The sequence below is a fragment of the Parasteatoda tepidariorum genome, chromosome 9 (genome assembly GCF_982258835.1).
Source record: "Parasteatoda tepidariorum strain Cologne lab strain chromosome 9, Ptep-v5.0, whole genome shotgun sequence".
Classification (NCBI taxonomy): Eukaryota; Metazoa; Arthropoda; class Arachnida; order Araneae; family Theridiidae; genus Parasteatoda; species Parasteatoda tepidariorum.
The window spans coordinates 95,355,184-95,378,128 of record NC_141763.1 but is presented as its reverse complement, the minus strand read 5'-3'; the positions used below and the strand labels follow the sequence as shown (position 1 = coordinate 95,378,128).

Here is a 22,945-nt window from a genome sequence, read left to right as displayed (position 1 = left end):
TCACAATGACGAGAGTGTAAGAGAGGGGAAAATAAGGAATGGTGGCAAAGAAGTAAAATTGTTCACAAGCGCTTTAAAAGCCTTTCAGTGCAATAATCGCATAGTTATGGCACAAAGGAAGCATTTGGATGATTTTTTACGTGGCAGAATCATCCGACGACTGAAATGTGGACGTACCCAGCTGGAAGTATCCGAGGAACTTGGAATCACCCAGAGTGTCATATCTCTAGGCTTTGGCAACGATTCCAAGATGATGGTAATGTGAGTAGACGTTACTGCACAGGACGCCCCCGAGTTACAACGCCGAATGAAGACCGGTATTTGGCAGTTACTGCCAAAAGAAACAGACGGAGCACAGCATCAGACCTGTCTCGTCAGCTCTCTTCAGCTACCGGTGCGACAGTTTCAAGGCAGACCGTGTACAGACGCTTAGGGCACATTGGTCTATATGCTCGTAGGCCTGTCAGATGTGTTCCACTTACCGCAACTCACTGTCGCCAGCGATTAGCCTGGAGTAGAGAGCATGCATTGTGGACACCGCAACAGTGGTCTTATGTGATGTTTTCCGACGAGTCCAGGTTTAGTTTGCAGTCTGATTCTCATCGGACTTTCATATGGAGAGCGCCAGGTACCCGTTACCACCAAGACAACACCATTAAACGACACCATTACGATGGTGCAGAATGGCTCGTTTTGGGGAGGAATTATTCTTGGTTCCAGAACTGACCTGCATGTTCAGAGTGTAACGATGACAGGCCACATCTATTGGGATGGCATTCTGGAACAACATGTACGTTTGTTTCGGGGCGCCATGGGTGCTGAATTTCTGTTTATGGACGACAACGCCCGTCCTCACTGTGCAAACATTGTAGACAAATGCCTTCAATCGGAGTATATCACCCGTATGGATTGGCCAGCATACTCACCGGACTTGAATCCAATAGAGCATGTGTGGGATATGCTTGGCCAAAGAATTACAGCCCATCAACCCCCTCCCACCTGTCTACCGGACTTTCGGAGGGCATTGCTTGATGAGTGGTGTAATATTCCCCAAGATCACATTGATAATTGACACTCAGCTTGCCTAGGCGTTGTACGGCCTGTATTGCATCGTCCGGGAGACATACTCCGTATTAACCATCATACTTACCATGTTATACTGTTTCTTGTAAATATGTTCTTTTTTTAAATTTGCTCCAGGAAGTAAAAATCGCAATTTTTATTAATTATTTCAAACATATAGTCAAATTTGTTTGGCTTCTGTCTCTTTCTGTGCCTGAACTTCATTATCCTTACTTTATGGACACGAGTGTAAAAGTTAACCTGTTTTGGAGAATCAAGATTTGCCAAAAGAAAGAGTAACCCCTAATTTTCCCTTTATGAATGTGGGAACCGATTTCTGTGGTCCGTTCTACGTAAAATTTAAAAACCAACGTAAGGGACAATTGAATAAAGTATACGTGTGTACATTTATATGCCTGAGCACTAAAGCCATTCATTTAGAATTTGTAACAGATCTTACATCTGAAGCATTTATTGCATGTTTAAAGCGTTTTTTTGGTCGTCTTGGCAAATGCTCTAAATTGTTTAGTGACAATGCAAAAAATTTCGTTGGTGCTAGTGTAGAACTTAAAAAACTACATAGAATGGTTAAGTATCCTGATGAGATCTTAGCAAAATTTCTTTCCAGTCAAGAAATTGAGTATAAGTTTATACCTCCGAAATCGCCAAATTTCTGGGGAATTTGGGAATCGGGAGTAAAATCCTTTAAGCATCATTTAAAACGTGTAGTCGAAAATTCTCATTTAACTCTCGAAGAATTTGTTACAATAATTGTGGAAATAGAAAGTGTTCTTAATTCAAGACTACTTACTCCGTTGTCCTCCGAGTTTGATAATTTTGAAACTTTGTCCCCTGGACATTTTTTAATAGGCCGCCACTTAACTTCCATTATTGAGCCTCAGATTGTTGACATTCCTGAAAATAAACTTTCTAAATGGAAAAAAATTACTAAATACAGTCAACAAATTTGGAAGCTCTGGAATCGAGATTGTCTATCCCATTTGCAACAACGGGGTAAGTGGATATTTCCTAAACAGTGGCGTACGCAAGGGAGGGGTTTAGGGGTTTAAACACCCCCCTTGAGCTCAGACAAAATGGCAAAAATAAAACTTTTAGTAGAAATTACTTGAGCTATTATTTTTTAAGGCTAAATATTTTACTCTGTCATATGCCTACTTTTTTTTCTCATGGTATTTCTCAGAATACTGAAAAAACATTTACTATAATAGGGTTGTACTTTTGAAACCAAATTCACGTGATACTGTCACGGATTGGTTCCCTAGTGAAGAAATCAGTAACAATACCATTGGAGATACTGTTCTCGTTGAAGTTATTCATTCCAGCTCGAAACTTTGAGATCGTAGCATAGCGGATATTTCTGCCAATATATATATATATATATATGTAATACAAAAAGTAAATACTTTTGTATTAATAAAAGAATTAAATCTCTTTCGTTTTCATAAAATGTCTTTGTTAAAGAATAAGCGTAGAGAGATTCTATTTTGGGAATTCAAGGCTGAAAACATACCATTGAAATATAAATAGATTTATATTTCAAGGGAAGAGTTATTTTTAGAATCGTTCCCTTTTTCAATTCCATATAAGGAAGCAGAAATGATTTTCCTTAATGCGTAAGGATACAAGGAATGTACGAATGTGCCTTTTTACTTCAAATCTATGTTGGTATAAAACGTAAGAGCGCATAGTTTTGCGTGTCCTTTTCATCATGATGTGATCCAGATAAGCAGTGCCGGAATTGTCCGGAGTCTTGTCCACTCCCCCGCCCGTAGGGAGTGTGGACATCAACTGTTAGCAATGCCAGCCTACCTTTAATAAACCTGTTTAGAACGTCTGATGGCTTATGACTGCAATTATTTCAAGCTAAATACAACACTGATAACAGGGTTGGAGCCCTGTTATTACAAGACGCCAGGATAATACTTGCGGAGGAAGTTTACCCCTTTTTATCTCGCAAAAACTAAGCGTAAAGTAGTCTGGCTGACTGCTAAGTTGAAATTTTCCATCACCCCCGGAGGAGAAAAAAATCGGCAGTGAAAAAAACGTTGAAGGAAGGAAGGATGGCGATTTTCCACCCGTACTACTGGTACCTCGTCGCGCCTGGAATGCTGGAGAGTGTCCCCTGAAACCAGTGAAAGTATCCCATCCGATGACCCTACATTGTCCCATCCATCGAGTTCTGATGTTCATTAGTGCTCAAAAAGAAATTTCACTTTGGTTCAAATATGAATTAGTCTCTTACAAGAATTGTTTTCTAAAAAAGGGAAAACAAAAGAGAATGTGCGCGAATCTTAATCATGGATATTCATGAATTGCTAAGATTTAAGTGCGCGAAAGAAAAAAGAAAAAAAAAGTGATATATTTTGTGTCTCTCGTCAACGAAAATAGATGAAGGGCAAATGGAAAGGATTTACTGTAGATATATATTTTTTTTCTCTCATTTTTTTTTTCTTTCTCAATGTTGTGATTAAATATTTTAGTAATATTAGAAATGAGTAGAAATCTAAATATTTTATTTTGAATAATGGAATAGAATATTATTAATGATTAGATTGTATTTCTTGTGTTTATATATTTTTTTATATATATAAAATTATGATATAATACTGTTCTTTAGTGCATTTAAAATGTTTTTTTTTTTGGAGAAAAAAAATATATGGTTCAAACGTCAATTAAATTAGTGACGGCAAACAAAATTAAGTTATTATTTAAACTTTTGTTTCCAAATGATTTTTCTAGATTAAACCGTAACAAAATTTTTAATTTTTCTGAATTTTCTTTTGAACCAAACGATGAAGAATTTTCAAACAAACTACAAGAAATTTGTAATACTTTCAATTTTTCGGACTTGGTCAAAACTAAATATTCCTATTTAAAAAATGTGAAACCCAAACAAACGGACAGTTAACACTTAACAAAATTTGTGAGACTCCCTTATTACGATAGGCTAAATTTTTAAATCAGCAAAGTTTTTATACTTGATACTGATTTACCATATGCTTTAGTAGGGTTGTAGACTTGCAGGGATTTTTGTTTGTTTATTGATTGTGTCGGGCCAGTTGTTATTCTATTTGGTAAGAGACTGATCATCTCTGCTAATTCTAAAAGTGACAACTTATCTTTGCACATTAGACAGCAGAATTCTCAAAATGTTAAGGTTAAAAATGGTGAAAAAGATGTTTCAAAAAAAAAGTAAACATCGAAAAAAGAAAAGAATGATGCTTCAAAAAAGTAAGCATCGAAAAAATGAATGTTAAGGATGTTTCAGTAAAAGTAAACATCAAAAAATAGAAAGAAAGAATGTCCAAAAAGTTCAAATGATTCGAAGATAGATCTAGGTAATGGATGCGTTCATTATCAGGTTAATATCGACGAAAAAATATGTAAAGGGTAACAAAAGCAAAAAATAAAAGGAAAAATAGGAAAAGGAAAGAATGACCAAGAAACTGATTACAAAAACAAAATAACTAAAAAGAAATTTAAGTAAACAAAATTTTGAAATAGTTCATGTATCAAAGCATAGGAAATATCAAAAACCACAAATGTTGAAATTAAAATCTAAATAAATGACACTTGTTGTCCAGTTCGTTTTCCATAAAAAGTTGTATATTTTTGTGTGAAAATGTTTTTGAAAATTTTAGTTGAATAGTTATATTTCATCAAGTAAAAAATCATTTAACCACACAGAATCTTAAATTCTGAATAAATGACACTTGTTGTCCAGTTCGTTTCGCATAAAAATTTTGTATATATTTGTGTGAAAATTTTTTGAAACTTTTAGTAGAATAGTTGTATTTCATCAAGTAAATAATCATTTAACCACACAGAATCTTAAATTCTGAATAAATGACACTTGTTGTCCAGTTCGTTTTGCATAAAAATTTTGTATATTTTTGTGTGAAAATTTTTTGAAAATTTCAGTAGATTAGTTTTATAAATGTTTAATTTTTCTTTCTGTTTAGTTACTAAATAGATAAATTGCATAATCATGTTTTTAATATTTTTGTCATTGTAAATAATTTTTTTTCTTCTTTACCTAATTGAAAAAATGTTTGTAGTAAGGAAAAAGGAACAGTCGTACCAACCTAAAAATTTTAAAGTTAAAGTATTCTAAATTTTTTTTATTTCGGCTCACCAAAAATTTTTTTTGGGGGGGATGTAATACAAAAAGTAAATACTTTTGTATTAATAAAAGAATTAAATCTCTTTCGTTTTCATAAAATGTCTTTGTTAAAGAATAAGCGTAGAGAGATAGCGTAGAGGCTGAAAACATACCATTGAAATATAAATAGATTTATATTTCAAGGGAAGAGTTATTTTTAGAATCGTTCCCTTTTTCAATTCCATATAAGGAAGCAGAAATGATTTTCCTTAATGCGTAAGGATACAAGGAATGTACGAATGTGCCTTTTTACTTCAAATCTATGTTGGTATAAAACGTAAGAGCGCATAGTTTTGCGTGTCCTTTCATCATAATGTGATCCTGATAAGCAGTGCCGGAATTGTCCGGAGTCTTGTCCACTCCCCCGCCCGTAGGGAGTGTGGACATCAACTGTTAGCAATGCCAGCCTACCTTTAATAAACCTGTTTAGAACGTCTGATGGCTTATGACTGCAATTATTTCAAGCTAAATACAACACTAATAACAGGGTTGGAGCCCTGTTATTACATATACATATATATATATATATATATATATATATATATATATATATATATATATATATATATATATATATATATATATATATATATATATATATATATATATATATATATATATATATATATATATATATATATATATATATATATATATATACAGTGGTGGCCAAAAGTGTGGACACTTTTTGAAAGTTTCATGTTTTTCAACTTTGTGTGCTTGTAGAATATATTAATTTTCACTTAAATACAAACGTTTATATATCAAATTGAAGATAATTTAATGTAAAATTTAATAATATATACAGTATTACAATATCTGAATTACAAAAAAAGTTGTGCAACTAATAGTAAGATCTATCTTAGATTTGCATTTTTTTAAAGTGATACTTACACAATCAATACTTAGTAGGATAATCCTTATTTTTTAAGACAGCTTCACAGCGTCTTTTCATCGAGTGAACGAGTGTTTGGAGTTCATCTTTCGTAATCACATGGTGCCAAGAATCAGTTATAGCTTCACTTAGTTGTCTTTTATTGGAGGGACGTTTTTTTCGTACAAGAATTTTCAAACGTCGCCACAAATTTTCAATTGGATTGAGATCAGGGCTGTTTCCTGGCCATGGTAATATATCTATGCCTTTATTTTGAAACCATGCTTTGCATACTTTTGCTGTGGGGCATGGAGCTGAATCCTGCTGAAAAATAAATGGTGCGTTGTTGGAGAAGAGATCCCTGATGGAAGGTATCAATTTTGGTTTCAGGGCAGTTTCGATGCATTTTTTGGCATTCAGGATGCCATCATTCACTTGAATTCGGCCCACACCATCTGCATATATACATGCCCAAATCATGACATTTGTTGGATTTTTAGTAGTTGCTTCAACGCAATCAGGATGAAGCGCCTCACCTACTCTACGTCTCACGTATTTTCTACCATCACTTCCAAAGAGCGATATTTTATTCTCATCACTACAGATTACTTGCTTCCATTGATTTTCTGACCATTTAATGTGTTCTTTTGCCGACTTAACTCGTTTTTCGCGTTGCTTTTGATTTAAATATGGTTTTTTCCTTGGAATTCTAGCTTGTAGTCCAAATCCTGATAAGCTTCTTCTTGAACTTACTGCAATACCAGCTGCATTCATTTCACATCTAATGGCATCTGATGACATTTTTCTATCTTGAAGGCATAGCCATTTAATTTTTCTATCGGTAGTAGCACTTGTGAATTTTTTTCGGCCAGATTTGGCATCCTGAATGCCAAAAAATACATCGAAACTGTCCTGAAATCAAAATTGATAGCTTCCATCAGGGATCTCTTCCCCAACAACGAACCATTTATTTTTCAGCAGGATACAGCTCTATGCCACAAAGCAAAAGTATGCAAAGCATGCTTTCAAAATAAAGGCATAGATATATTACCATGGCCAGGAAACAGCCCTGATCTCAATCCAATTGAAAATTTGTGCCGACGTTTGAAAATTCTTGTACGAAAAAAACGTCCCTCCAATAAAAAACAACTAAGTGAAGCTATAATTGATTCTTGGCACCATGTGATTACGAAGAATGAACTCCAAACACTCGTTCACTCGATGAAGAGACGCTGTGAAGCTGTCTTAAAAATTAAGGGTTATCCTACTAAGTATTGATTGTGTAAGTATCACTTTAAAAAAATGCAAATCTAAGATAGATCTTACTATTAATTGCATAACTTTTTTTGTAATACAGATATTGTAATACTGTATTTATTATTAAATTCTACATTAAATTACCTTCAATTTGATATATAAACGTTTGTATTTAAGTGAAAAATAATATATTCTACCAGCACACAAAGTTGAAAAACATGAAACTTTCAAAAAGTGTCCACACTTTTGGTCACCACTGTATATATATATTATAATTATTTTGAGAAAAAACCACGACCTGAAATTAGTGGGGTGACAGCATCTAGTACCAATGTAAGTTTTTCTGTTGTACAGAAATGTGATACTTCCGTTGAAGAAAACATTTCTAGCATAACAAAATCTGATGAATGTGAAAGTGGCCCTCAAAGTGTTACTTCCCACCCATACGACATTGGACTTTTTTTCAGAAGATATTACATTATGTTCTTAAACTTAAAAAATGAAATCAAAATTTAACTAAACAATGTTGTCTAAATAAAAAGCCAAAATTGTCTAGCTGTCTAAATTAGGGAAATAATAGTGCTTTATTACAGACTCGAATTTCTATTATTAGTTTTAGAAAATTATGAACACCCCCCTTGAAAAAGTTCTGCGTACGCCACTGTTCCTACAAACAATGTTAAAGTAGGTTCATTAGTTTTGATTGAAGACGAAAGCATGCCTAGCACCAAATGGTTCACTGGAAGAATATCGGAAATTATTTTTGGTAAGGATGAAAAGGTACGAGTTGTCAATATAAGGTTGGCCAATGGCAATTTGTTGAAAAGAAATGTTCGTGATATTTGTCTATTGCCTATCAATGATAATTAAAATTTTGTTATATTTTACTAATTTACTTGATTTGTGTGAATATTGTTGGATTTAAATATTATCTATATATGCTTATTTTGTATTTGATATATTTGATTCTATGTTATCATTCATTTAGTTTGAAACCCTTAAGGTTTCAAGGTCGGGAGTATGTTCCCGCACCAAATTAATTAAAAAAAAGATCAAGAGATGACGCTGGGAAGAGTCATGTGTATTAAGTGATATAAAAATAAAAAAAGATGGAAGAAGAGCAAGTCGTGTGTCCTTTATTGTGGTAGAAAAAAAAAAGAAAAAAAAAAGAGCCAGCTGAAAAGTTTTTTTGATCTAATATTGTTCAACACTAAAGAAGATTCAAACATATATTAGTGATAATGCGCTAATTAAATTTTAACATAAAATACATATAACAGAATTAAAATAACTTTTTGGATTTATTTCTATTTTTTAAGCTTATACGACACTTTTTAATAAATAAAAATATTTACACAGTAAAACTTAAAGCTTATGAGCACTAAGCGAAAAAACCCAATTTTTTAATAAAACCCAGGCGAGTTGGGTTTTTTTAAACCCTGCTAAAAAGCAGCAAGTAATTATATATTTATTCATTATATTTTCAAAGTGTTGACATTTAAATCTAGTACTTTCCAGGATTTCTATGTGCCTTAAAAAGGCTTTAGTATTCATTTTATCTTTCAAAGTTCCTTAAAAGCCTTAAAATTTGTTTCATCTGAGCCTCCACCTTCCACAACTAACGTTTCAATTGCTGTGTCAAAGCTATAATTTATTATAGAGCATTCGTTATAGACAATAATGCCTTGGCATCTATTTGCTCACCACTTCATGTATTTTGTGAATGAGATAGAGCATTTCATAAGTGGAGTTTAAACCTCAATTGGAAAATAAATATTCCTATATATTAAATACTCTGGGTATTTACCTTTAAAAATAAATACACAGTTATTATACGTTGCTATGTGTAAATTACAATTTTGTACACTTCATATAATCAAGTGCTTTGCAAAAAAAAAAAAAAATTAGACTTCTCTGTTTAGTAATAAAAAGTATGTTATGGACTAGTTTTATTACCCAAGTGTTTACTCAAATGGCTTAATGTTGATTATTGCTATTCTTTTAGCACAAACCAATATTTTTCCCTTTAAATATTCTAACTTTAAAGAAAAGTGCGTTTCATATTATTTTGTTTATTTGCCCACTCCTTCTTATTTATAACTCTATGGCCGATACAGCAACTTTCGTTTCTGGCGATGCATCAGAAATCTGATTTAAGCCGTAGACTGAAGACGACGAGCTTGGATCTTCTTGCCACTGATACCGACTCGCGCTGTGGAAGATGATGTTCGCCTGGTTATGTTGAAATGACCTTGATTGATGAGTGGTAGATTCAGAACCATAGTTTTGAGAATATATATCGTGATCTCGCATGTTCGTTTTCGCACCTCCGAGTTTTTTCTTTTTCCTTGTCGCGACTCGAAATCGTTTCTTGTAGATTATTTTCAGTGGGACTGACTCTGTGATCGCCATCGTTACCTTGTTCTGAACGTAATCTATTATTGAAAAGAATATATAAAGAAGTGTTTTTTGATTCATTCTTTCTCTTTTGGATTTGGACATAAGTCAATCAACTTTTCTATTCGAAAAAATTAGTAAGGTTTGCGACTTCCTTTTTTTTTAATCACTTAGCACCTCGTTTTATTAAAGAGTAAAATTGTGTTTTTTTAATTTTCTTTCAATATTGATCCTCGGGCCGGCAAGGTTGACTCAGCCTTTTATGCTTTCAGTGGGTCGATAAATGAGTACCAAGCATGCTTGGGAACTAAACACTGGGGGTTTTGCGTTCGGCTGACCACCTAACCGGAACATCTGCTCCGGCACCCCAGGTCAAGAAAACTGAGATTGGCACAGTAGGCCTTGGCCCTCTATGGGCTGTCGTGCCGGTGAGTTTAAATTATTTATGCGACAATAATAATGATAAAAAAAATAGTGTTTTAAAAGCGTTTTTTTTTAAAATTTATTTAGCGCTTTGTTTTAAGCATACATATGATTTTTAACGAACTTATTTTTTTTCCTATATCGTTAGGTAAATATATTGATAAATTTAAATTTTATTTATTTTTAAACTAAGAAATCTTTCGTTATTTGCGCGATCATGTTTAGAAAATATAACATTAATATCTTTCTTAAGCAAAACATATATATATCTTCAAATTCATAAATTGATTTAAATCAATCTGAGTATGAAGTTTTGATAAAAATCCGACTTTCTGTGCCTTACAAGTAAATGAAATTCAAAAATACTATGTCGCGATACATCGCTATGCAAATCTGACGATGCATCACGATATAAAATTTCTTATATTGCCCAGTCCGAGTAAGGACTAAACAGGTTTTCATTGTCAATTGTAAAATCAATCATCGCTACTATCATTGTTTGTTGGTATCTGAGGGAGGTTGGGAGGGAACAATTCAAGTTTAGGATAACCAACCGTTATGAAAGATTAGGATGTGTAGTAAAAAAGAAGTAATGAATTAAAATTGGATCGAAGAACTGGCTTAAAAAAAAAAAAATCGGTGATGAAGAAAATACAAATCTGTGTAGTGGAGAGACCTAAATTGACTAGCCATAAAAGAATGAATTTTAAAACCACATTGAAAACAAATGGAAGGCTAGATCACTTTATTACAAAAAACCTTTTATTTCACTCAGTAAAAGGATGAAGTTACTCAAAGGCGAACACAATTACGAAATATGTGAAAAAATAAGAGTAAATATAAAAAAAACCACAAAAAAATTTATTACGTAAGTTACAAGATCAAGGTTTTTCATCAGTATGAGAGCAATTGTGTTTAGTTAGATCAAACATATAAGAAAATTTTTTATTAAATATACTGCAAGAATACGGTTTCTCACCAGTATGACAGCAACTGTGCACAGTCAGATTACTCTTTTGACATATACTACAAGAATAAGGTTTCTCACCAGTATGAGAGCGAATGTCTTTAGTTAGATTACACCTATATAAAAAACTTTTATTAAATGTACTACAAGATTAAGATTTCTCACCAGTATGAGAGCGACTGTGTTTAGTCAGACTACTCTTCTCTGAAAAACTCTTCTGACATATACTACAAGAATAAGGTTTCTCACCAGTATGAGAGCGACTGTGTTTAGACAGACTACTCTTCTCTGAAAAACTCTTCTGACATATACTACAAGAATAAGGTTTCTCACCAGTATGAGTGCGACTGTGTTTAGTCAGACTACTCTTGTCTAAAAAACTCTTCTGACATATACTACATGAATAAGGTTTCTCACCAGTATGAGAACGACTGTGTTTAGTCAGACTACTCTTCCCTGTAAAACTCTTCTGACATATTCTACATGAATAAGGTTTCTCACCAGTATGAGAAAGACAGTGTGCAATTAGAATACTCTTCAGTAAAAAACTCTTATTGCATATATTACAAGAATAAGGTTTCTCACCAGTATGAAAGCGACTGTGTTTAGTCAGACTACTCTTGTCTGAAGAACTCTTCTGACATATACTACATGAATAAGGTTTCTCACCAGTATGAGAGCGACTGTGTTTAGTCAGACTACTCTTCTCTGAAAAACTCTTCTGACATATACTACAAGAATAAGGTTTCTCACCAGTATGAGAGCGACTGTGTTTAGTCAGACTACTCTTCTCTGAAAAACTCTTCTGACATATACTACAAGAAAAAGGTTTCTCACCAGTATGAGAGCGAAAATGCACAGTCAGAATTTTCTTCTCTGAAAAACTCTTCTGACATATACTACAAGAATAAGGTTTCTCACCAGTATGAGAGCGACCGTGCACAGTCAGACTAGTCTTCCCTGTAAAACTCTTTTGACATATAGTACAAGAATAAGGTTTCTCACCAGTATGAGAGAGACAGTGTGCAGTTAGATGACCCATCTGTGAAAAACTCTTATTACATATACTACAAGAATAACATTTGTCACCAGTATGAGTACGATTGTGTTTAGTTAGATCACACCTATATGAAAAACTCTTATTGCATGTACTACAAGAATAAGGTTTTTCACCAGTATGAGAGCGACAGTGCACAGTCAGATTACTATCGTTTGAAAATTTTTTATTACATATAACACAGAAATAAAGATTCTTATTAGTATTAACATTAAGCCTGATCATGTTACTGTCTGCTAAAAAACTCATATTGTACAAAATGCAACTGTATTAATCTGTATGTAGCTAATTATTATTTAAAAGATCTAAATATACTGCAATCATAAGATTTTTTAAGAGTGAAAACTCTTATGACAAGTTAAAATATATTAAGCATTATTACAAATTTTACTCAAATGTCTCTCAGAATGAGTTATGGATACTATTGTTGGAAACTAATAACTACTACTGAATATAATATTAAAAGGGTAAAGCAAAAATAGTATTTAAATTGCTATAAATACATCTAAATTTTGAATGGAATAAATATCAGAGTAGTTCATAGTAGTAAATACATAGCAATAAAACAAATCATAGTAATAAATAATGCATACAGTATTATTATAGTCCTATAAGGTAATGAAAATGCCTTGTTCTCTCCCTGGCTGGCAGTAGAAACAAATTTTAAGATCACTTATTCTTGGCTAATATCTTTAGTTGTCTTCAAGCACAATGAAATTCAGAACAATTCATCCAACTATAAAGAGCAACATAGAGAAGAAAAAAAATTAAAAGTCATAAATGGTATTAAAATGTATTGCGTATTCAAATGTAATCAATTTTTCTGTTACCAATAAAATAAAACTTAAATTATGCCAACAGATGCAAAAAACTTTTGTACTGGACAAAAGAGACAGTCAACACTGGCTATGGAGCGATTACAAAATTGTTTTGAAATCCCTACTTTGGACATCAAAAGTGCCCCAAACGTCAAAATTACATTTAATTATTATTATTCTTTTAGATAAACGTTTCTGAAAATTAATTTGTTTGCAACTTGTTTCTTAAACTGATGCAGTATTAGGAATAAACTTTGTCAGGTTCATCATATTTTGGGAAGGGCTTAAAAAGAAAGCATTACATAAGGATGTAATTAAAAAAGTAATTGCATGTATAAAAAAGTTGGCACTGTTAAAATGCTATGTGAAAAGTCAAGATTAAATATACCTGAAAAAAATTTATTACTTGATTAAGGTTTCTCACCAATATGAGTGTGACTGTGATTAATTAGACACTCCTTACTCGAAAAACTCTTATCACACATACTGTAAGAATAAGGTTTCTCATTGTATGAGTGTGAAGGTGTTTAAATAGCTGCCCATAATGTGAAAAAATCTTATGACAAATATTACAGGAATAAGGTTTTTCACCAGTATGAATGCGATTGTGGACAGTTACAGAAAACTTTTCTAAAAAACTCTTATTGCATAAGAATAAGGTTTCTCACCAGTATGAATGTGATCGTGTACTGTTAAACATCTCTTTTCTAACGAACTCTTATTGCATATACTACAAGTATAAGGTTTCTTACCAGTAGGAGTGTGCAACTGATTAGTTTAATGAGTCTTCCGCAAAAACTTTTTTCACGTCTACAGAATAAGATTTTTCACCAATATGAACGTGATTATGTTCAGTCAGATTACAAGAATAAGGTTTCTCACCAGTAAGAACACGTTTATGCGCATTCAGTTTACATTTATGAGTAAAATTCTGGTTACATATGATAACAGAAATCCCACTATTTCAACAAAGCAAAAATTAAGCACTTCTAAGGACTTTTTTTATGAAACAATTAAGTACTTTTTAGAAAAATTAAGGACTTTAAAAATAGTTTGATTGTTTATCATCGAATATACATATGACACCAACAACAGTGCAAATTATTTAAAATCCTAAAAGAATAAATAAGCAAAAAAAAAATGCTGAAAAACAATTTTATTATAATGTACTGACATAATGCACTGACATAATTGTATTAATTAACAGGGCTCACCAAAGAATTACCAGGCAATTTTTGCAAATCCAGGTCAGGTTTTTTAAAAAATCATTTTCAGATTGTTAAAACATTGTTTCCATTCATAGTGTAAAAGCTAATGTATGAAACTTATCTGCATTCCATTTAATTATTTCATTGAAATTGAATTGTAAAATTAAGTGCCGAAATTTAAATTTGCAATTTTTTCATGCATATCAAAAAAAAAAGAAAGAGCAAATGAAAAAATTTGCCAAAACATTGAAAAAATTATTTCAACAAGTTTTTCTATTTCACTACAGGACCAGCAAATAACTTTTATGATGAACTTAAGCAAAATTACTTCCAGTCAAACCTGTTCTTAGGAAATAACTTTACATAATGTAACTAAGCATTTTGACGCAAAACATGAACTACTTTTAAAGCAACTAAACAAAAAGTAAAAAAAAAAAAAAGTTTATTCAGTTGCAATGTTTACTTCGTAAAATTATTATTAAAATCTAAGAATCTTTTAGTCGGGTAGATTTGAGTTTTTATGTCACAATATGCTTCTCCTTAAATATAAGTAATAGAGTAACAATCTTACCTTAAAAAATTTTTACATCGCAACAAAACAAATAATAAATAGTAACCAAATATTTAACTTTCTTATTACAAGCAAATCATGCTTTCTTATTTAGTACTCAATAACGAAAAATTTAAGTATTTTTAAAAAAAAACTTTAGGTTCTCCTCAAAAACTCAATAAACGCCAGGTTTATGATGAAAAACCTTGCTGGGCTGGGATTATTCAAACCCTCTTTCTTACAAATCTGTTTAATTTTTAGCACAATCATGAATTTTAAAAAATTTTATGCTTTCTACATATTTACAGTTATTACATATTGAAATATTATACAAATTTATTTAATTCTTCAAGAATTCAGAAATATTTTTTGCTATGGATTCTAGTTAAAAAAAAATGTCTGACACTTCTTTTCTTAGCGTTTTACTTAATTCCTATAAGGAGATGCATTACTAATAGAACTAAATTTTGTCAATTTTGAAGATCAGTGGGGATTTTCTTCTACTTAGGTACATTAAAACTGCTCTACCCCCTCCCTGAAAAAAAAGTACTATCTCTTCCATGTGTAGTACTCTCCTTGTCCACACCATTCTTTTCTTTTAGAATGCTTCACTCTCCTTATAGAATATCATACTAGGCAAAGGGTAGAATATATTAATGAAAGGACATGCTTTCTTCTCCTTGCCTCCAACCATCCCCCACACACATTAATTTTTGTCACTCTCAGATGCTTTATCCTAGATGTATGGTCTAATTCTAAGCGATAAAAGAACATTTTGTTTTAAAAAATTGAACCAAAAAAATTATTCCTATCAACTACAGTGATGCTAAAATATTAAGGACTTGTAAGGACCGTGGGAAACCTGAATACAATAATTTTACTCTAATGTCTCTCAGTAGAATGAGTTATTGTTGGATACTAATAACTATTACTCCATATATTATTAAAAGGGTAAAGCAAAAATAGTAGGGTGATCTGGGGTAATTCCTGATTAACAAACGCAAACATCTATTTTGTGAAAAAACTATTCAAAATAGAATTTTAATATTTACTGGAAGTTTGAGGCTATATGAGATGAGTCCTATGCCACCTTCTTTTGCTTGAAAATCTAATTAGAATTTAAAAGATTTTACATTTTTAGTGATTAGGAATTACCCCTGGTCTGGATCATTTCTGTCGTAATTCCTGATCACTTCTGGGGTAATTACTGATCACCAGTTTTTATTGTTAAGGAGCTGTTTAAAAATAATTATATAATGGTAATAAACAAATAAGACTTCATTAAGGGAAAGTGTAAAGTTAAATAAGGTATGTCAACAGCTCTGGCAGCAGCTCTCACACTGAAATTTTCATTTTCAATCATTAAAAGAAATTCACTAATTTTGTTTTCTAGAAGCTTAGTATCCTTTTTAGACTTATAATTTCTCACCATGCTTATACTGGGTTAATTTATATACTTAAAAGTTATTCTAACAAATATACTAGGCTAATTTATAAACTTAAAAATTATTCTAACGATGTACACACATAAAATTAAGATAGAAGCAAGGTAAGAAAGACAAACCAGAAATGGTGCATATCAGAATACAGTCTTGTATACAGTTAAAAACAAATTTTGTGTTGACAGTTAAAATATATTTTATTGTTGTTCCACTTAATAAATATGAACTGTTATTTAAGAAAAGACAATTAGCTATTTATAAGATATTTATATACTATTTATAAGAAGAAATGACAATGATCGGGAATAACCCCAGTGATCAATAATTACCCCAAGTGTAGGAGGCAACATTTGATATAGTTTCCTATAATCAATTATAATGTTTACAGTACATATGAAACAATTAAACAAAAGCTTACACTACTTTTACATAAAAGAAAAAAAAAGTAACTTAAAATATGTATCATTAAGAGAAAGAGGGGGATCTTTGCAGAAATGCGCACGTTTTGAAATCCATCTTTGAAATGGAAAATACAGAAAACAGTTTAAAAGATACTTATTTTGTTAGATTAAACAAAAAATTATTATTAATTAAATGTAGTTATACTTTAGTGAAGTGTACAAGCATTCTTGTCCATGTTTCAAATAATTTTTTAAAAATAAAACTTCGGTGATCATTATTTATCCCAGAAACAGAGAGATTGTGAATTACCTTGTGTCACCCTACTTAAATTGTTTTAAATACATCTAAGTTTTACAATGGAATGAATATAAGAGTAATTCATAGTAATAAATACCTAGCAATAAAAAAAATCACAGTAATAAAAAATGCATACAGTATTATTATGGTCCTATAATAGGGGTGCACAACCTTTTTCAGTGAAGGGCCACATGCACAGCAGATTGACCAATGAAGGGCCGCATGCCAAAGTGTTTAGACCGACATATTGAAAGCAATTGTTGGTGGTGATTGTTATATAAACATCATTGTTTATATAACACTAAATTCTTTTTGTCGGTTTACCTTGTAATCTCTTTGCAGAAAATACAATACTTTAAAGCGTTTAAAATTAGAAAATGCAAAACTGATTACTTAAGAAGGAAAACAGAATTCGAAAATCAGAATCAATTTATCAGAAAAAATTTAGATAAATTGAAATAATTAAAAAACTATGGAAAAATTGAAATTTTTTTTATCACACTACAAAATACAGAAGTCCATTTAAACATAAATTTTAACGTTAAATTTTTTTTCATAGAATTAAATTTCAAATAAATAAATATTCTAGTTATTAATATAAATTCAAGTTAAATACTTTGATTTGAGGAAAGTTTATACGGTTAAAAATTATTAAAACTAAAACAAAACCCCTTAAGTGGAAAATAAGATTTAGCATTTATTAGGGAATGTACTTTAAGACATTACTTTTTCAGACATTTTTATTTTAAATTAATAATAAGAGGCTGAGAGAGGAAAGAAAGAGAGAAAACACATTAAATTTTAAGGAACTATATTCCTTAATAATAAAAAACTATTAAGATACTTGTTTACAACTTTTTATGACGAATATATTTTTAACATAACACTTACTATTTACAATTAATACACAATCAATAAAATTTACATTACTTTACGAAACTTATCTTGATTAAATTTTTTATACAGTTAAAATTTAATGATATACAAATCATTTCCCAGCATATAATCATAAATGATATAAAATGCTCCAAGAAGGTAGAAAATGGTTTAAAAAATTTCTTAATGGTTATACTATAATTTGCAAAATTTTTGAATATTGTGATAATTTTATCTACTTGATCATGTGATATTTTTTGAGCCATTAAATGAAAATGTAATGATTGTATTTAAAGACTACTCTGTAATTTTGAACAGGCCAAATTCATTCTGGAAAACAGTCTTTCGACAGAAGCTGTTGTTGTGGGTAGTATTAAACTTAGAGCAAATAACATAATCAGTTTTGGAATTTGTCCTAGATGGTGTTCTTCCTTTCTGGGTTTTTAAATCGCGGAAATACAAATAGCGATGTGTTATTTTTTAATTGATTGAATATGAATTGCTATGTGTTATTTTTTAATTGCTTGAATACGAATTGCGTAATTACAAATTACGTATCCTTTGTATTATAAATTTTAATTAGTTTTTAGCTTCTTACCTGTATTACATATTTATTATTTTTCATACTTTTTATATCTTATTGCTAATAAAAACGGATCGTTTCGTTCTTGTATAAATTTTCACAATGTACTTAATCTTCCCCAGGTGAACACGCTTAATGTGAACTTATTTTTCTCTTCTTGCTAAAAGTCTTATTAATATCAACAGCCCCCTTTTCCTAGACTTTGCAGTTCAGATTGACAAGTTTAAATACATTAATTTTTTTCACTTTGTAGAATTGAAAGTTTTAACAAAGAATTCCTGTTTTCCTCACAAAATCATTCCTTTAATATTAGCGTTGAATTCTGTTCAATATATATAAATATATACGATTCTTCTATTTTGTTTGCCCACTTACAAATTGTTGAGCCAAATTTTTAATTTTGAATACATTAGCCATTTGTCAGGCTGATGATATTAATACATCATTATTTTATTTGTGTATATTGTATATGTAATATTGGCTGCTGAAATTGTTAATAATTTTTTATTATTGTGGTCATCCCCATCGCAGAATCACAGCGACATTGTCACAGAAAGTTAGGGTTCTTGCAAAAAGATTTTTCTTTTAAAAAGTAAATACTAAATTTAGTTTTCTTTTCTACAGAAATTTACACGTAATATTTGAACCATGCATTTAGATAATCACTTTTTGACACGCTTAATTTACACCGGTAGTATCATAAATCAATGTAAAGTTCCTATTGTATTTTCGGCAACTATTGATTTTCACCTGGTTTTTTAAATATCTCTATTTATTTCACACTATATGGAAAATTCGAATCTTGCATTTGAGTATTTACTTTTAAGGCAATGATTCTGTCTAATTGTTGGCAGCTATTGATTTCTCAATAGTTTTTATATCAAATATTTTTATACGATATTAAAATTATTTATTACGCATTTGAGTAACCCCTTTTTGAGGAGTCCAATTCGCATGATTTCATTGTTACTCTTCTTTTATTTTTTTCGATAACGAATTACATTATTTTTTTAAATTGTGGTGATTATTTACAAAATGCGAAGAAGGAAATAATTTGTGTGACATCCCCTCCTTCCATCAAAATGCGCAAATAACACCCACAATATTAGAATAAAAAATTATTACATGTATAATTAAAATAATTATAGTTTTTTTGGAAACAGCTCTTTTGTTATTTTTAAATTACTAACATATATGTTTGTTATATTGAAGTTATCTTACAGAAAGATATTAGTGCCAGACAGTTTTGTTCCAGACAGTTGTCAAATTCTGCCACAGGGGTGGTCATTATATTATCTTTGTGCAATGTGTATGTTTTAAAAAAAAATCATAATTCTTAAGCAATATTTCCATACACACTGAAATGATTGCTTGAGTGTTAGGAATTATCATTGTATATATAGCTTTTAATTTTAAAAATGTTGAACTTAGAATTTTTTTATTTTCATTTTTTATAATATTGTAATTGCTTTATTCATGTATATATATGAAATATGTAAATGTTCAAAAGTATGTTTAATTTTGCATTATATAAATAATGACCAAGTGTATCAAAACAATGTTTCCATGCACAGACATAATTGCTTGAATGCAATGGATTATCATTGTATATATAGCTTTTAATTTAAAAAAATCATAAACTTAGAATTTCTTTATTTTCATTTTATTTTTTTTTTGAAATTGTAATTGCTGTCTTCGTGTATATATCTGAAATATGTAACTGTTCAAAAGTATTTTTAATTTTGCTTTATATAGATAATGCCGAACAATTTTGCAATTGTTAAGTTTCTATTGACTGATGAGGTGGAAGTTCTGCCAGTGACCTGGATTTCAACAAAGGGATGTGTGTGGCCTCCTTTAAAAATGTATGAAGTAATGAAACTTGTTATGAAGCTAACTAAACCTTCTCCAGATTGGATTTGCCATGAAGCAAAACTTTTGGGTGAATATGGTAATAACTTATTACTTAAAGAATTTTATTTTTTTGTTTGTCCAAATGCAAATTTCAACTGGTATGTATACACCAGTTAAGACACGATGTTTGTATATAATTTAATAGGATGTGATGAACTATGTATAATTTTTGTTATTTTAATTTAATTACTAATTTGTTCTTCTCAGATACGACCTCAGAGTGCTTCACTATTTTATTATTTACTTCCTTGCTCTTTTCTTACTTTTTTTTTTCCCCCTTTGGTTTTTTCCTGTGTTACCCTGAGTGTTCAATATTGTTATTGTTATGAAGTTTTTTAACTCAGAATTTTACAGTGCATCACTGGATCTAGCCCAGATCTAGATGTAAAGTTTGAATATATATTCATTCAATTTGATACAATTGTTCTTAACCAATTTTGGAATGTTAAAGCCTATTCATATTACCTAAACCTGTTACCAGACCCAATACTAGACCCAGACCACTGTTAAAACTCCCATTTCTAAACAAAATAATTTGGAAGTTAAAAATAGTATATTTTACAAATCTTTCCCAACAAAATTTTCATTTATTTCATATGTTTACCGATTTGATTAAATAAATCAAAATGACATAAGAAGTATAAAACATTTTTATTTATGAGTTGATTTTAATGTGATAAAAAAGAAATATATATATGTGTATAATATGCACACATATTTTATAAAAAAATTATAAAATAAGTGAAGAGAAGAAAAAAAATCATAAAATTAAGAAGAAAAAAATAGCTGTCACTTTTTACTATTTGTTTTCTTAAGAAAAAATTGTATTCCTTAAGTAAAATTTTTTATGAGTTAGTATTTAACAATAATTACAAAAGCATATGAGCTATCACTCAAATAATGCGCCCTTATTTACAATGCATCAATTCATAAAAATTTGTTTAATTATTTTGTTCATTGTCTGACTCATGGCATTCGTAGAAGAAAAAAATTTAACTTTTTAAATTTGAAACATAATTATCTAATATATATAAGCAGGCAAGGTATGTAATAAAATGTGATGAAATCTATCTTCGTTTTCTAACATAACAGGGTGCCTAGCATTTTCAAAAAAATGCTTAAAGGTGCTTATTTTTTATATTCATATTTTAAAAGATATTTAAGGTGTTTTTATTTTATTGTGGGTTTGAAAAAAGTGCTTAATTTTCTATCTTTTAAAAAGAAATTTTTTAGTGTGGCGATTGTTGTCGTAAATTACAAAAACAAAAAAAACGTGATATTCACGATATTTTTTGCAATATTTAACCGAAACTGGTTTAAGTTTTCAAAAATGTGTTTGTATTTTTTTGGAAAGTGATAAAAAATATTTTTGAGTGCTCATTTTTTGTTGAAAAATTTGATTATGCATGCTGTATAAATATTATTACTGTATCCTTAAATGATAAAGTATGATTGGGTAATTTTAAGAAGCAAAAATAGGAGAAAGGTTACAGCAAAAATGTTTAAACTAATATGTCAATAAATTAACCACTGGTCTTTTAATTTTCACCAGCACACATTTTAGAATTTTTTTTTTCTTCTTCTTAGCATAAATTAAAAGGATTTTTATGCTCTTTCTGGTAGACTTCTCCATAATTCCTTCTATTTTTATCAAATTAGTTTTAGCTTATTGCTTTTAACCAGATTATAAAAAAAATTAATGTGTACTTTATAGTGGCAAAATAGTGCATCATATCATTCTGTATGCAATTAAAAAGTTAACATTTATTGAGAGTAAATGCTATTTTAAAAAGTCACATTTAACTTTTTTACACATTTTTTACTTTAACTCATTTCTGTAAACAAACTAAACTACAGAAACAAAATTTAAAATTTTGACTATTTTTATGAAAAAAAAAATTCTGATGGAGAATTGAGGGGTAAAAAAATCTGTTAAGGAAAGAATAGGTAGTTTTCTTGAATGTCATTAATAAATATTTAATTTCAATCATTTCTAAAACTTATGCTATGCCATTGCTCTATTTTTAGGTGCTGTGAGGAGAAATCCTTCGATCCAAGACATAGCAACAGACCATGAAATTGAAAAATGTATGAAAAACGGCATGCAAAAAGCAAGAAATGTTTCTTCATTAAAAAATTTTAAATTGTAAATTTTACTTTTTTGTAAATAAATTATTTTTTTGTAAATAAACTATTTATATATGATTGTTTCGATTTATACCCTTATTTATTTAACATTCTTTTCAATAAGCATGAAAATGTAAAAAAATTTCAGTTTCAGAAATTTTCCTTTTTTTCTAATTTAAATTAAAACTCATAATAATAATTTAAACTTTTCTTGAAATTAATTTAAATTTTTTTTTTAATTTTAGAAAATGAATCATTGATGTTCTAAAAGTTTTTTTTTCATAATTGAAAAAATTCAGAATCTTGAAATATTTTCATATTATTCCTTCAACCTTCATTTTTCAAATACTACAACCAGTTCTTTTCTTCCAATAAAATTTTTTATGCCGTAATCGTAATTACGTTTCTAATTTAAAACACTCTTTCTGAATATTACAATCACCTTGGAAGAAAATGTATTTTAATAAAATTTTACTAAATTCAGTATATTATAAAATTTACTACTTTA

At 30.1% G+C, this 22,945-nt stretch overlaps 1 protein-coding gene across 2 annotated transcripts; it reads left to right on the top strand.

Moving 5' to 3' along the window:
* The first annotated feature begins 20,057 nt into the window (after window positions 1-20,057).
* LOC147804369 (uncharacterized) lies at window positions 20,058-22,516 on the top strand. 2 transcript variants are annotated; one of them, XM_087152428.1, is made up of 2 exons: window positions 20,058-20,347; window positions 22,339-22,516. In XM_087152428.1, the coding sequence occupies exons 1-2, from the start codon at window positions 20,155-20,157 to the stop codon at window positions 22,458-22,460; spliced, it is 315 nt and encodes a 104-aa protein (XP_087008554.1). In that variant the 5' UTR covers window positions 20,058-20,154; the 3' UTR covers window positions 22,461-22,516. The 2 variants fall into 2 exon arrangements, with proteins under 2 accessions (XP_087008554.1, XP_087008555.1); XM_087152429.1 differs by having other exon boundaries at window positions 20,114-20,338.
* Window positions 22,517-22,945: the final 429 nt, after the last annotated feature.